Source organism: Onychostruthus taczanowskii, unplaced genomic scaffold, assembly GCF_017590055.1.
Source record: "Onychostruthus taczanowskii isolate IOZ18803 unplaced genomic scaffold, ASM1759005v1 scaffold43, whole genome shotgun sequence".
Taxonomy (NCBI): domain Eukaryota; kingdom Metazoa; phylum Chordata; class Aves; order Passeriformes; family Passeridae; genus Onychostruthus; species Onychostruthus taczanowskii.
Window position 1 is genome coordinate 2,415,962 of NW_024501792.1, and position 13,711 is coordinate 2,429,672.

The 13,711-nt window shown below is 47.5% G+C and overlaps 1 protein-coding gene across 1 annotated transcript in view; it reads left to right on the plus strand.

Annotated features, from left to right (window-relative positions):
* The window catches only part of POU2F3 (POU class 2 homeobox 3), a 45,239-nt gene that overhangs the window by 28,163 nt on the left and 3,365 nt on the right, over positions 1–13,711 (plus strand). The window contains exons 5-10 of the mRNA XM_041413896.1: positions 4,809–4,913; positions 6,090–6,192; positions 9,104–9,186; positions 9,312–9,494; positions 10,341–10,482; positions 11,111–11,247. Of these exons, the coding sequence (XP_041269830.1) occupies positions 4,809–4,913; positions 6,090–6,192; positions 9,104–9,186; positions 9,312–9,494; positions 10,341–10,482; positions 11,111–11,247 (753 nt within the window). The remainder of the gene's footprint in view (positions 1–4,808; positions 4,914–6,089; positions 6,193–9,103; positions 9,187–9,311; positions 9,495–10,340; positions 10,483–11,110; positions 11,248–13,711) is intronic.

The following is a 13,711-nucleotide window of genomic DNA, read 5'->3' on the forward strand; positions in this document are numbered from 1 at the left end:
ACATAAAGCTTTTCTCTCCAGGTGTCTGTTAAGCCCTGCTGTATGTGCAGGATAGTACATGTGGAAATAGTAATTGCAACCCCATTATTATTATTATTATTATTATTGCCATAATTCATTATTACTGTGTTTTTTATTTGATGGGGCCCACGTGTGCGGGTAATTCACGGCGGAGCACTTACGCCATCGCAAGGTGGGAAGGCTCAGCGAGCTGCAAGAGCCTTAGATCCAGTTTAATGCCTGTTTCCAGCTTGAATCCTCCTCCCTGGGCTCCAGGCAAAGGGTTTTGGGACAGCTTGAGGCAGCCCTGCTGTGCTGAAGAGCACTTTGGGGTGACTCAAAGCACTTTGGGGTGACTCAGAGCTGTTCCTTTCCAGCGAGGGCCAGGTGCTCCAGACCCTCTGTGTGCACCTGATCCTCCTCTCCCCTCTGCTCTGCAGGGCTGGGAGTGAGTCAAACTCTTAAACTCGGTTCTGACTGTGAGATAAGGCAGATGTGGAGGCAGATAAATGTGTTTCAAAGAGGTCACTGGCTAAATAGGAGCTTCACAACAAATGGGGGTGTCTCCATCTCCCACTAATGTGGTTCCTGCCTGATAACTGCTGCTGGAGAGGGCTGGCAGGGCTTGGATAGGAGAGAACCCAGAGCTGGATTTGGGAGAGGATTGGAGGCTCTGAACTGGTGGCTGAGCGAGGAGGATGATGGAGCACTGTGTGTGTCACAGCAGGAGCTCATCCCAGGGAGGGTTCTGGGCTCTGATAGATGGGGAAGACATTGAGGTGGTCCCTAAACTGGGATTCCCCGTGGAGGGCTCCAGCCCGACCAGTGGGATCCAACCACCAGCCCATGGAACCCAATACTGGTCAATCTGAAGGGAATAGCAGCAAGCAGAGCTGCTCAGGAGAATCTTCCCAATTTTCCAGTTTTCCAGAGCTCTCCAAGATGTCTGCAGGATGTTTTCACGAGCCGAGCGTTTGCCAGAAGTTCACAGATCAGTTACAAAACAGATGTACCTTTTTTTTTTTTTTTTTCCTTTCCCCTTCTTCCTACTGGTAAGGAAGAGTTTGTGCAGTAATTGCAGGCAGGTTGGGAGATGTTTTCTTCATAATTCTCCTTCTTATGAAATGTTTATGAAACACCTTCCACAAATCAGTTACGCAAGCAGGCTCCGGAGCTTTGATCATTTTCCATCACCCTCAATGTGTTTCTTAGTTTGTTTTGCTTTTTGTTTTCGTGTTTAGGCCAGAGATAGGTAAGAAACCATCCATCCTTGCAGCTGTTCAAGCCAACTTCGGAAGGGACTCTCTCTTTTCCAGCCAGTCACCCTTCCTGTGTTTTTCACTCGGCTTGCTCGGGGGCTGACCCTGTTTCAAGGCTGTGAAAACATCCAAACATCCACTTGAGATTTGCAAGTGTGATTCCTGCCCTGGCCCAGAGGAGCTCCCGTGCCTCCAGCTGCCGTTACCTGCTCCCAGCCCTGCCCTGGGCCTCCCCTGGGGCCCCAAAGAGAGGAAGGTGCTGGAGATTCACAGCCAAGAGCCCCCACACCTCGCCTCAGCCCTGGGGATTTGCAGGTCCTGCTCTTTCCCTGCTCGTTTTTCCATGGGTTTGGGTTGGAAGATCATCCCGTTGCAACCTCTTGCCATGGGCAATGAAGCTTCCACCAGACCAGGTTGCTTTCCTTAAATGCTGTTATTTGTTTTGAGTAAAATTCAGTGGGAACAAAGTCTCTCCACGACTTCTCGTTCCCCTTTCCCCATCCATGATCATCCCATAAAACCAAGATCCTGAGCAATCCCAGTGGGATCTGCTCCTGGTTTTTCCCAAATCACTGTTTCTCACTTGCAATATTTCAGCAGAGCTCTCATCAAATACCCCCACGAGGTGATTCTCTGAGGATTTCATCATTTCAACCTTGCTTTTCTCTTTTTTTTTTTTTTTTGTTCCTCAAGGAAAACTCTTCCCATATTTGCAGGCATTTTCTGCAAATCCGAGGCAGATGCACTGGGAAAGGAGGAGGCAACTCCTCCCCTCGTTTTATTAATTTGAAATTTACATTATTTTAAGGGAGTCTCATGATATTGAGTGGCCTCGCCCACAATGTGTGTGGTTTTTTGGGGTTTTTTTGGGTTTGGGTTTTTTTTTTTTTTTTTTTAATGTAGCTAAAACCCAAGAATGCGCAAGGTCAGTCCACCTCTCAGTGTCCATCTTTCTGGATTCTAACTGCACAAAACCATAAGAGCGGGATTTGCATAAACCATCCCCAAAGTTTTGGATAGATCCCGAACTCCTAATGAACAATTAGCCAGCTGCAGGCCTGTCGGGGAGAGGAAGAGGAGGGCGAGGTAAATTTGAGCCTAAACCCAATGGAAATAGGTGCAAGGGGGAGAAGGATTTGTCAAGAACAAACCCCAGGTTCCCGCCCACTGCGCAGGAGGGAGAATTCCAGGGCCGGGGGAAGGAGCAGTGGGAGATGTTGTTGTTTTTAAATCGGGAGCCGGTGCTTTGCCAAACCCACCTCCCGTTCTCACATCCAGCCATGCCGGGATGCGGCTACACACCCCTTTCTCCCTGGAGCGCCGCCAGCTCGTCCCGCTTGGCAGCTGGAAAAATTGATTTCAGTTTGGAAATGGCTCGTGCCTCTTCAACACCCCACTGCCATCGGGATCACAGCTCAGGCAGGATCCAGAGCCCGGCTCTCTGAGACGCCAAAAACTTTCATTTCTTGGGACTGCTCCGCCTTGGATGAAGCAGACAAACTTTAATTTTTTTTTTTTAATAATTTTTAGAATTTTTTTTTTCTTATTTGCCTCCAATGGATTCTTTTTAATGCAAAGAACATCCATAAATCCACGTGCCTGGAGTGACTGGATGGCTCGGGGGTAACGGGGTGTCCTCCTGAGCCTTTTTCCTGACATTCAGTGACTTATCGCTGTCAATAGCGATCGAGAAGATCTTTCCACCTGATTTTTTTTTTTTTTTTTTTTTTTTTTCTGCCCTGCCAGGCTAAGAGGGATGATCATGCCAACTTGAAAGGTAGGAAAGAGCTGGAATTCATAGCATGTCTACCTCTTGCTGCAAGGAGCTGGGAGTATTGCAAAACGAGTTTCGGCGGTGTCCAGAGCTCGAGTTGTAATGAAAGGGGTGTTGTAATCACCTTCCCTCCGAGCAGCACCTTCCAAAATGCTGAGGGGAACGTTGCAGCTCCCTTTTCTGGAGCTGTTGAGCTTCTTGTGATCCCATTTTCCCCCTTTTCTCCTCTCGTGGAGATCCATCAAAGCTTGGACTCGATGGTTGTAGAGGTCTCTTCCAACTGAAATTATTTCATGCATTTCTGTGCTTTGCTCAAATGGGCAGAAAAGCTCCTTCAGCCCCAAAATATTCACTCAGGATGGGGTTCGTAGAGCTGGATTTCTTGTCCCCCTCTGCTGGCAGGAGGCTGCAGGGCCTCAAGGCCCCATCAGTGGGGCAAAGACCCTGCTCACCTTTGGGGGATGTGGGGTTTGAAGGGATCTGTGGGACTGGGGATGTTCACTCCTTGGAGTCAGGGTGAATCTTCAGGAGTTTCAAGCTGTGTCCTTTGTAGAGTCCTCCTGGTTTTTCCAGTTTTTGGGAATTAGAGGCTCTTCTTGCTGTGATGAGGAATAACCCTTGTTCAGTGTTGAGAAAAGGTTTGGGTCAATCTTCTCTTGGAGGAGAGTTCTGTATCTTTTACCTGTCCCCTGTGCATGGACACTCCTCACTCACTTTTCAGGAATTTACCTAAAAACTTCCAAAATCCTTCCCTCCCTCCTGTCCCACTCAGCACCACCAAAAGACTTCAGCTACTACAATAATTGGAACTAATTTTTATCATTATTATTTCTTAATAAATTAATTTTTAAAATGTATTAGCAAAGTTAGAAATGAACGTGGAGATTGTGAATTAAACCAGAAACAAGTATTCAGTTCTGGTCCCTGGGTACATTTTTTTTTCTAAGAATGTTGATTTAAAAATCATTATTTTCTTGTGGATGAGAACTTTGCAAGAACATTAAAGTAGCTCAAAAACACCACTGGACACCTGTGAAGTTTTCCAGTTATTTTTCCACAGCTTGTAACTGAGGAAGGAGATTTTCTTTGCAATTTCTTGTTGCTTTTTGGTAGAAATGGAACAAATTAATTTGGTGCCTGGAGTGCTGCATTTTCAGTTCTGGGAGATTACTCTGCTTTTTTGAGGTCTTTTCCTCCATGGCCCATCCTTTCCCATCCCCTTGTACCATTCTCTGTTTTGTGCAGGGAAAAATGAGAGGTTTTCTATGTCCAGCCCTCCTATCAGGGCTTAAGTTGTGATCTGGAAAGGGTAATTGCTTCTTGTCTTCATTAAAACTCCACAGAAGGCTTTAAACTTTGAAAAGCTGCTTGAAATTTGTTGTTTTCCCGAAGAGTTTTAATTGAGCAAAGTGCATGGGGCTTGGCAGAGCAGGAAAACTGTCCATGGGAGCTGTTGAGCTTCTTGTGATCCCATTTTCCCCCTTTTCTCCTCTTGTGGAAATCCACCAAAGCTTGGACTCGGTGGTTGTAGAGGTCTCTTCCAACCAAAATTATTCTGTGTATTCCTTTGCTTTGCTCAAACAGGCAGAAAAGCTCCTTCAACCCCAAAATATTCACTCGGGATGGGAGCAGCAGTGTGGAATAACCCTGATTTTCAGCGAAGCAAACAGCAGAGAAATCCCTGAGAGGAGCTTATTCCAGCCTCTTGGACCCCAGCTGCCCGCTGCTCCTGCTCATCCCTGCTCCCTAATTCCAAAATTTTTGCTCTTTTGCAGATTAAAACCGAGGACCTCAGCGACTCCTTGCAATCTGCCATCCCCCCTCGGTCGGGTCACCTCGTGCAGGGATCATCCATGATGCCAGGGAGCCAAATCGCAGGGGTGAGTGACCTGCCTGCCCCTGGATCCCAGGAAAACAGGCTGATCCCGACCCCCTCCCCAAATTCCTCTGGCCAGTGGCACAAGGAGCCTGAGAGGGTGAGGAACACTGAGCTGCAAAAGCGAATCCTCATCTTCCTCCTCGGCTTTTCCTTGCGGGTTCAAAGTTAGGCTGGACACGTGCTGGGCTGAGATTTCCTCTGAGGTTTTGCTGAGCAGGGAAACCACCCCATGGCCAGGAAATCCCTTGGACTGGAAATAATTGGAGGCTGAGACAGCACCGTGGGGAAGTGTCTGATAATGCCTGCCCTGCTCTTCCTCATTCATGAGTGTCTGGTTAATGCCATTGTTGGAGATAGGGTTCTAGACCAGATTAACTCCTAATCTCAGCCTGTTGTTGCCTCAAACTGATTTACACCACAGGAAAAATTAATTCCTTGAGGGAATTTTTTTTTTTCCTAAGGTAAAAAAATGTGGAGTTCAGCACTTAACTCTTGTTAAATTCTAGTGGGAGTTGGATGCCAGGCGGCCCCCCAGGTGCTCAGGAATCCCTTCCCTCATTCTTTCATGGGGTATTCAGATCCAAGGTACAATGCAGGGATTCTTCAATTCCCCCAGTGTTCAGAACAGTCCTGTGGGTGAGTGTTGGTGAGCTGGGACAGCCTGCTGCAATGTGCTGAGTGATTTTAGGCAGCTCACTCTGGAAATGCTTCATCTGAAGAAACTGAAATCCAAGAGGTTTCCCTGTTCCAACAACCAGGATCTGATTGCCTCGAAAATGTCTTTACCAAGAGTTAGCTTTTCCAGGGAAAAACAGACACTTCTCCACATGGATGTCTCTGTATGCACTGAATTGTTCTCCTACACTTGAAACTTTTGGACCTGCAGCTCTCCAGCCCCCAAATTCCCCAAATTCAGTGAGAATTCTTCTCCTGCACCTGAAACCTTTGAATCTCCAGCTCAAGAATGTCACCAAGAGTTAACTTTTCCAGGGAAAAGCAGACAATTCTCCACATGGAGGTCTCTGTACACACAGAATCTTCTCTTACACCTGAAACTTTCGGTCCTGCAGCCCTCCAGCCCCCAAATCACACAAATTCAGCGTGGATTTGTGAGGAGATGCTGCATGAGGAGCATAAATCCTTGAGTTTTATTGTTCCCTTTGCTTTGTTTCTGTAGGACATGAGCTCTCTCCACACCCTGCAGCAGCTGGTGTTGCTTCCTGGGCACATGCAGTCAGTCCCCCAGTTCCTCCTGTCCCAGTCTCAGGCAGGACAACAAGGTAAGAGAAGGAAAAGCTGAGATGATGCCTTTTTTGGGCTACCTAAAAACAGAGGCCAGACAGAATTAAGAGAATAAAAAGCAGTTCTGTTAATTGAAGGGCCTCCAGGTACATTTAGGGCAGATGAAGCCCACCCAAAATGGAGAATTGGTCACAGGTTTCACACTTTTGTAAGTTTGGTGCATTTGCATTTTGGGGGTCAATCTTCCAATAAGGTGCCAGAAATGGAAAAATCTTTAAAAAGCTCCCTTCTGGTGGATGTCGGTTTTCCCGGGGGATGCTGCCGGTTCCCACAGCAGGGATGATCCCGAATCCAAGCGGAGATGCTGCTGGCACCCGAGCCTTGCGCGCTCCTCGAGTGCCACCTTGGGGCAGGCAGGGATCCCAGCCTGGAGCTCCGGACAGCGCCCGAATTCCAGCGGAACAGCGGAGGAGCTGCTCCCTCCCACGGCTCATTAATTCCAGAAACTCATCAGAGCTCGGGCTGATCCTTTGGAGGGAGGGGAAATGCAGGAAAGGAGCAGAACAGGTCCAGCTGAGCCAGGAGCAGCTCTGGGATGAGAGGGAGATGTTTGGGTGTTCCACAGGGCAGGAAAGATCTCCCTGCTCCCAAAATCCGCTCCAGGAAAGCGCTGAGGACTCACTGCATCCTCGAGAAACTCCCTGTAATTCTATTTTTCACCCCCCAATATTTTTACAGCATTTATCCCACCCCGGGGGTGTGGATGGAGGATTTTAGGCTATAATTCATATCCTGGCAGATCCAAGGGGATTTGGATCCTTTGCTTGTGCTTTGATTTATCCCAGCACAGAGCTCCCTCCACATGAACTAAAATTCGGGATTATAACATTAAATCTCTGCTGCTTGAACCCACTGGTTCACACACTCCAAAAGCAAGTGGGGAATTTATTTCTTCCTGACAAGATATAAATTCTCCTCTCTGCCAAATGACACTGATGGATAAAGATACTTGATGTATATTTACAAATAATTTTGAATTTATTAGTTTGAAATACGGTCAGGACAATCTATTCCTTGCTGCCTGCTTTTATTCATGAATAATAAACATCTTTTACTGCAAAGCAGAATTTGCTGCCTTTGATAAATTAGAATTTATCTGTTCAGTGACTTTTTTTGGCAGCTATGTTTGCTTGTCACCCCTTCCATTCCAGGCTTGGCCAGGACTGGATATTCTGGCCAGGAGCTGGAATTTTGTGCAGGACATTTCCATTTGCATGGCTGATTGCCAGGTTTTAATGATCCTTTTGCCACATGCATGCACAGCCAGTGGGGAGTGAAAATGGAGAGGAATTTGGTTCAAGTGGAGTCTTCTTCCTCCTGAAGAAAGGCAGAAAATATTCCAGAATTGTCCCTGGGGCCATCAGGGAATGCTCTGAGTGTCTCCTGGTTTTGGACTGTGGGTCCATAAATGGATTTTGTGGCCAAAGGGGCTTGGCTGGGGGCTGAACCTTTCCAACAGGGACATGGATTTTATTTCGGTTGCATTTTGAAGCTGCCAGATAAATTCCCAGGCCTCATTCCTCATTCCCAGAAAAACCCAAACACCTGAGTCAGGGGTGGGAGAGCTCTGTGAAGGTGGGAATGAACAGCCACGGAGATTTTGGGAATCCTGTCAGTCTAAATATTGCTGCTGAAGTCTTCATCTCAGCTGTCAGACCGGTGATTCCTGAACCCAGCCCTTCGTTTCCCTCGGAGCTGGAGCTGAGGTGTTCAATCATGATTTTAAAGACTCCAAATGACAGAGCATCTGCCATGTCCCAAGGCAAAGCCATTGCAGTGATTAATTACCTGCACTGGTAAAAATGTGCACCTCATTACCAGCCTGGATTTGAAATTTGAAGATGTTCCAGCGTTAGGGAAGGCTTATTCCAACCCCAGCCTAGGTAAATAAATGGGATTGTGCACATCAGATCTAAATTAAATAAGAAAAGGCAGAGAGAGAGGGGACAGTGATTGATTCTGGAGATTATCTGTTTTCCTTTTTATTAGCAGAACTCCATAAATTTCTATGGATCTCCCTGTAATTGTCAGTTACAATCAATTAAATATATTGACTGCTCGGAGCAAGGTTATAAATCCTCACTAAATTCTATAGGTTTCACTCACAATGGACTTGATATCAACTAAATTTCTGGGGAACTACACAACCTAATCCTGTAGGACATTCCCTCTAAGAGATATAGGCTTGTACTTGGCAGTTTGTCAACGAAACAATTACACACTCTCCATAAATCCCAGTTTTTGTTGAGTTTATGGATTTCCCTTCTTTCTGCCTTTCATCATTTCGTGTCAGCCCCGACGTTCTGAAAGAAATTCAATTTATTTGAAATACAGTAGGGTAGGAAAGAAAGGGTCAGATGGCTTCCAAATGACATTTGAAAATGAAATGTAGAATTGAGAGCAGAGTGGGAGGGCTCACGAGATTAACTGGAGGATCAGGGTTTTTTTAACAAGATCAAGTGGCTGAAAGTTGGAGTCACAAGGGCTTATATTGGAAATAAGATGTCCATTTTTCTAAGAGCTACAATGATTAAGCACTGAGAGAGATCCCCAGGAAGGATGTAGGAAATTCTCTGCTGCTTGGCACCTAAAATCAAGATTAGAGGTCTCTAAAATGCCTGAGTGTGATGAGTGACAGGCAGGGATCAGCAAATGAGATATTTCACTTCTATCATTGTTGTAATGATCCCTTGCAGGCTAAAAAGCCACGGGAAGAACCTTTTCTTTCTCTTTTTCTTTTTCTTTCCCCTGATCCAGCTCAGAGCCAGACACGTCCCTAACAGCTGAAATTCTTGTATTTTGGGCAAGAAATCACAAATGGAGCTTCCCACTCCGAGCTTCCCTGGGGGTGTTCCCTGACCAGATGTGTCTCTTTTTTTATCTCCTCAGCTTTGCAGCCAAACCTCCTCTCCTTCCCTCAGCAGCAGGGCAGCCTGCTCCTCTCCCAGCCCGGACCCAGCCTGGCCTCCCAGGTAAGGACACACCTGAGGGCGTGGCAAACTCCACCTGCTGCTTTAGGGAGGGCAGATGGGCCAGGAAACGGCGTGGCTTTCTGTTCTTGTGGCTCTCAGCATCTTTTTTGGGGTGGTTTGGACAGGCTGTGGGTCGCTCCGGCCTCCCTGGCTCCTCGGTTGAACCCCACCTGGACGTCCCCCAGCACTTGCAAGTGGCAAAGCACCTGACCCCAGCAGGGGCTTCTGAGGAGCCCAGCGACCTGGAGGAGCTGGAAAAGTTTGCAAAGACTTTCAAACAAAGGAGGATCAAGCTGGGGTTCACGCAGGTGAGAGGGGAGGGAGGGGATGGCGGCAGTTTGGGGCAGGGCTGTGGATGAAGGAAAGGCTGAGTTAGGTAAATTTGGGTTATTTTGCAGCATTCCCTTCCAAATACACAAAGAGACAAACCCTTCCTAGCACCTCACCACCATAACCTCGATGTCTGCACCTTCTCCAGCATTCAGGAGTGGGGGCAGATTCCTGGGGGGAATAAATCCTCTTTCCCTGGCAGGCAGGTCATGGAAACAAGACTGAAGCTATCCTGGAAGCAGCCTGAGGGGAAGTTTAGGCTACAAGAGGAATAAATCCTTCACTGAAGGAATGATTGGGCTCTGGAATCATCTGCCCAATGAGGTGGTGGAGTCACTGTTTAAAAAACGCCTGGCACTCAATGCCATGGTTTATTTAATGAGGAGGTGTTGGGTCATGGGTTGGACTGGATGATCTCAAAGGTCACAGAATTCACACAGAATGACCAGGTTGGAAGAGACCTCCAAGATCATCGAGTCCAGCCCAATCCCAGAATGACCAGGTTGGAACAGACCTCCAAGATCATCGAGTCCAGCCCAGCCCCAACAGCTCAACTCAACCCTGGCACCCAGTGCCACATCCAGGCTTTGTTAAACACACCCAGGGATGGTGACTGCACCACCTCCCTGGGCAGAACATTCCAGAACTTTATCACCTTTCTGTGAAAAACTTCTTCCTGATATCCAACCTGAATTTCCCTTGGTGCAGCTTGAGAGGTCCTTCCCAGGCTGGTTAATTCTGTGGCTCTGTGATTCTGAGTGGGGCTGGCACAGCTGTGGGTATTTTCCCTGTGCTCACTCTGGGATTTGGGTGTCCCCTGGCAGGGGGACGTTGGCCTGGCCATGGGGAAGCTCTACGGCAATGACTTCAGCCAGACCACGATCTCCCGCTTCGAGGCTCTCAACCTGAGCTTCAAGAACATGTGCAAGCTCAAGCCCCTGCTGGAGAAGTGGCTCAGTGATGCAGGTAGGTGACATCAAGGCAGAAATGTCACTGATGCCTTGTGAGGCATCACCAGCAGCAGGAGAGGATCCATCCAGGAACCTCAAACCCCTTCAGCCCCTCCCTGTTCGAGCTGGAGAAGAAGGGGAGGAACTGCTGAGGCGCTGAGGGATCAGCCCAGGAGGTGCAGCTGGAAAAGGAAGGATTTCACGGAGAGGGGAATTCCCAGGGGCAGCAGGATTCAGGGTGGTGTCCTGTGCTGACCTCACGTCAGCCTCGTGCTTCACCCAGCCCTTCAGGATGTCTGAGCCATTGGTCACATCTCAGCCACTCTGAGCCAAGTGGTTTGGTCACATCCTTTTCTGTGTGAAATTAAATTATTGGAACACTCCTGGTCCCTGTCAGAGCAGGCTGGAAATCAGGCTCACAAAGGAAAAACGGTGTGTGGGTTAAAACATTTTCCTTCTTTGATTTGGACAAGCTCATTGATGGATTTGGAGCAATTCTAATAACCATCAGAGGGAGGATCCACTATGCAGGAACAATTAATCTGTTTTTGAAGGCACCTTTGTTTCACAGGAAGTGAATTCTGGGAATGAAAATAACTCATTATCTTCATGTATATCTCTTTTTCCCCTCCCTCCTCCCCCAGAATCTGCTCCTTTGGATTCCTCCATGAGCACCCCCAATTCCTACCCCTCAGTGAACGAGATGTTCGGACGGAAAAGGAAGAAGAGGACCAGCATCGAGACCAACATCCGCTCCACGCTGGAGAAGAGATTCCAAGATGTGAGGGCAAAATCTTTCAGTCTGCTGGGAGCTCTCCCTGAGCCATTTGCAAGCCTGTGGCACTGAGTTCTCTCAAGAAAAGAGGGTTTTTTTGGGGGGTATTTATTTGACAGCAGGTTAGAAAATCCTTGAAGAAGCAAAAGGAAAAGTGTTAAGCCCAAAGGAATTCCCTATTATTTGACAAAATGCTTGAAGGAGTTAACAGGTAAAGTGTTAAACCCAAAGAAATGCCCAATTATTTCCCTGTTGAATGTTATTCTAAGGAAATTATAATTTCAGCAGCACATTTGCCCATTATCACCCACGGAGCCAAAGCTGATCTCTGCACCCAGCTCTTTTCTTTGTGAGTTGCAGATGTGTCACAGGAGCTCTGTGGCCACATTGCCCCATTGAGCAGCTCTTGTGAGACCCCAGAACTTTTTGCTCCAAATATTTTTCCTGAACCTATTCAGAAGTGGAGCCCTTCATACTTTTTCAGCTCCAAGAATTTCAGGAAAAATCACTACAGACCGCAAACAGAATTTTAATCAATAGGACTAAACTGTGCCTTGGAAAATTCTCAAATCAAAACTGATCAGCTTGGTTTTTTTTGGTTTCTCCCTCATATCAAAACTTGCTCAGTCATCATCAGCTCATTTGAGCAGCTCATTTTTAGCTGGTAGAAGGCATTTTCTGCAATGGGTATATTATCTTGGCACCTCTGTGCCAGGTATCTTTGACATTTCTGAGCTTCAGCTCTGACCAAACCCCTCAGAGCTAAAAGGAATGAAAAGAAATGACTCAGAGGGCAGGGTGGGCTCTGTTATTTCTCTTTCTAAATGAGACAGGGAAGAGAGAGGCAGTGACTTTTCTGAGCTCCTGTCCCCTGGACAGTGGCAAGGCCACCAGGTTTAGGTGAGCCCAGCTCTGATTTTGGTGCTGTTAAAGTCAAAGAGGGAAGAGATTTGTGACAGGGGCAGGAGACTCATCCCTCCTGACTCCACTTTGTGCTTCACAGAACATAATCTCTCACCCAAATATTTACCCTCGGAGCTTTTGTCCCCTCCCCAGCTCGCAGCCAGCCCCACCCTTGTCCTCCCAGCAGCCCCTGATGCTCTTTGGGGCTTTTCAACCTCCTGCCTCTCTCAGCAGAGCCCCAAGCCCAGCTCAGACATTTCCTTGTGCTTTTTTGGGGCTTTTAAACCTCCTGCCTCTCTCGGCAGAACCCCAAGCTCAGACATCCCAGTTCAGAGGTCCCAGTTCAGAGATGTCCTTGTGTTCTTTGGGGTTTTTTTAACCTGCTGCCTCTCTCAGCAGAACCCCAAGCCCACCTTAGAGATCTCCTTGTGATTTTGGGGGCTTTTTTTAACCTCCTGCCTCTTTCAGCAGAACCCCAAGCTCAGAGATCCCAGTTCAGAGCAGATTTATTAGGTTTTTTGGTTTTTTTTTAACCTCCTGCCTCTCTCAGCAGAGCCCCAAGCCCAGCTCAGACATTTCCTTGTGCTTTTTTTGGGCTTTTTAACCTCCTGCCTCTCTCAGCAGAACCCCAAGCCCACCTTAGAGATCTCCTTGTGATTTTGGGGGCTTTTTTTAACCTCCTGCCTCTTTCAGCAGAACCCCAAGCTCAGAGATCCCAGTTCAGAGCAGATTTATTGGGTTTTTTGGGGTTTTTTAACCTGCTGTCTCTCTCAGCAGAACCCCAAGCTCACTTTAGAGACATCTTTGTGATTTTGGGGGCTTTTTTAACCTCCTGCCTCTTTCAGCAAAACCCCAAGCCCAGAGATCCCAGTTCAGAGCAGATTTATTAGGTTTTTTGGTTTTTTTTTAACCTCCTGCCTCTCTCAGCAGAACCCCAAACCCAGAGATCCCAGTTCAGAGGAGATCTCCTTGTGCTTTTTGGGGTTTTTTAACCTGCTGCCTCTCTCAGCAGAACCCCAAGCCCAGAGATCCCAATTCAGAGCAGACTTATGGCGCTTTTTGGAGTTTTTTAACCTGCTGTCCCTCTCAGCAGAACCCCAAGCCCAGAGATCCCAGTTCAGAGCAGATTTATTAGGTTTTTTGGTTTTTTTTAACCTCCTGCCTCTCTCAGCAGAACCCCAGGCCCAGAGGTCCCAGCTCAGAGCAGATTTATTAGGTTTTTTGTGTTTTTTTTAACCTCCTGCCTCTCTCAGCAGACCCCCAAGCCCAGCCCAGAGCACATTTATTGGGTTTTTTGGGGTTTTTAACCTGCTTTCTCTCTCAGCAGAACCCCAAGTCCACCTTAGAGATCTCCTTGTGATTTTGGGGTTTTTTAAACCTCCTGCCTCTCTCAGCAGACCCCCAAGCCCAGCCCAGAGCACATTTATTGGGTTTTTTGGGGTTTTTAACCTGCTTTCTCTCTCAGCAGAACCCCAAGCCCAGCGCACACAGTTCAGAGCAGATTTATTGGGTTTTTGGGGTTTTTTAACCTGCTGTCTTCCTCAGCAGAGCCTCAAGCCCAGTTCAG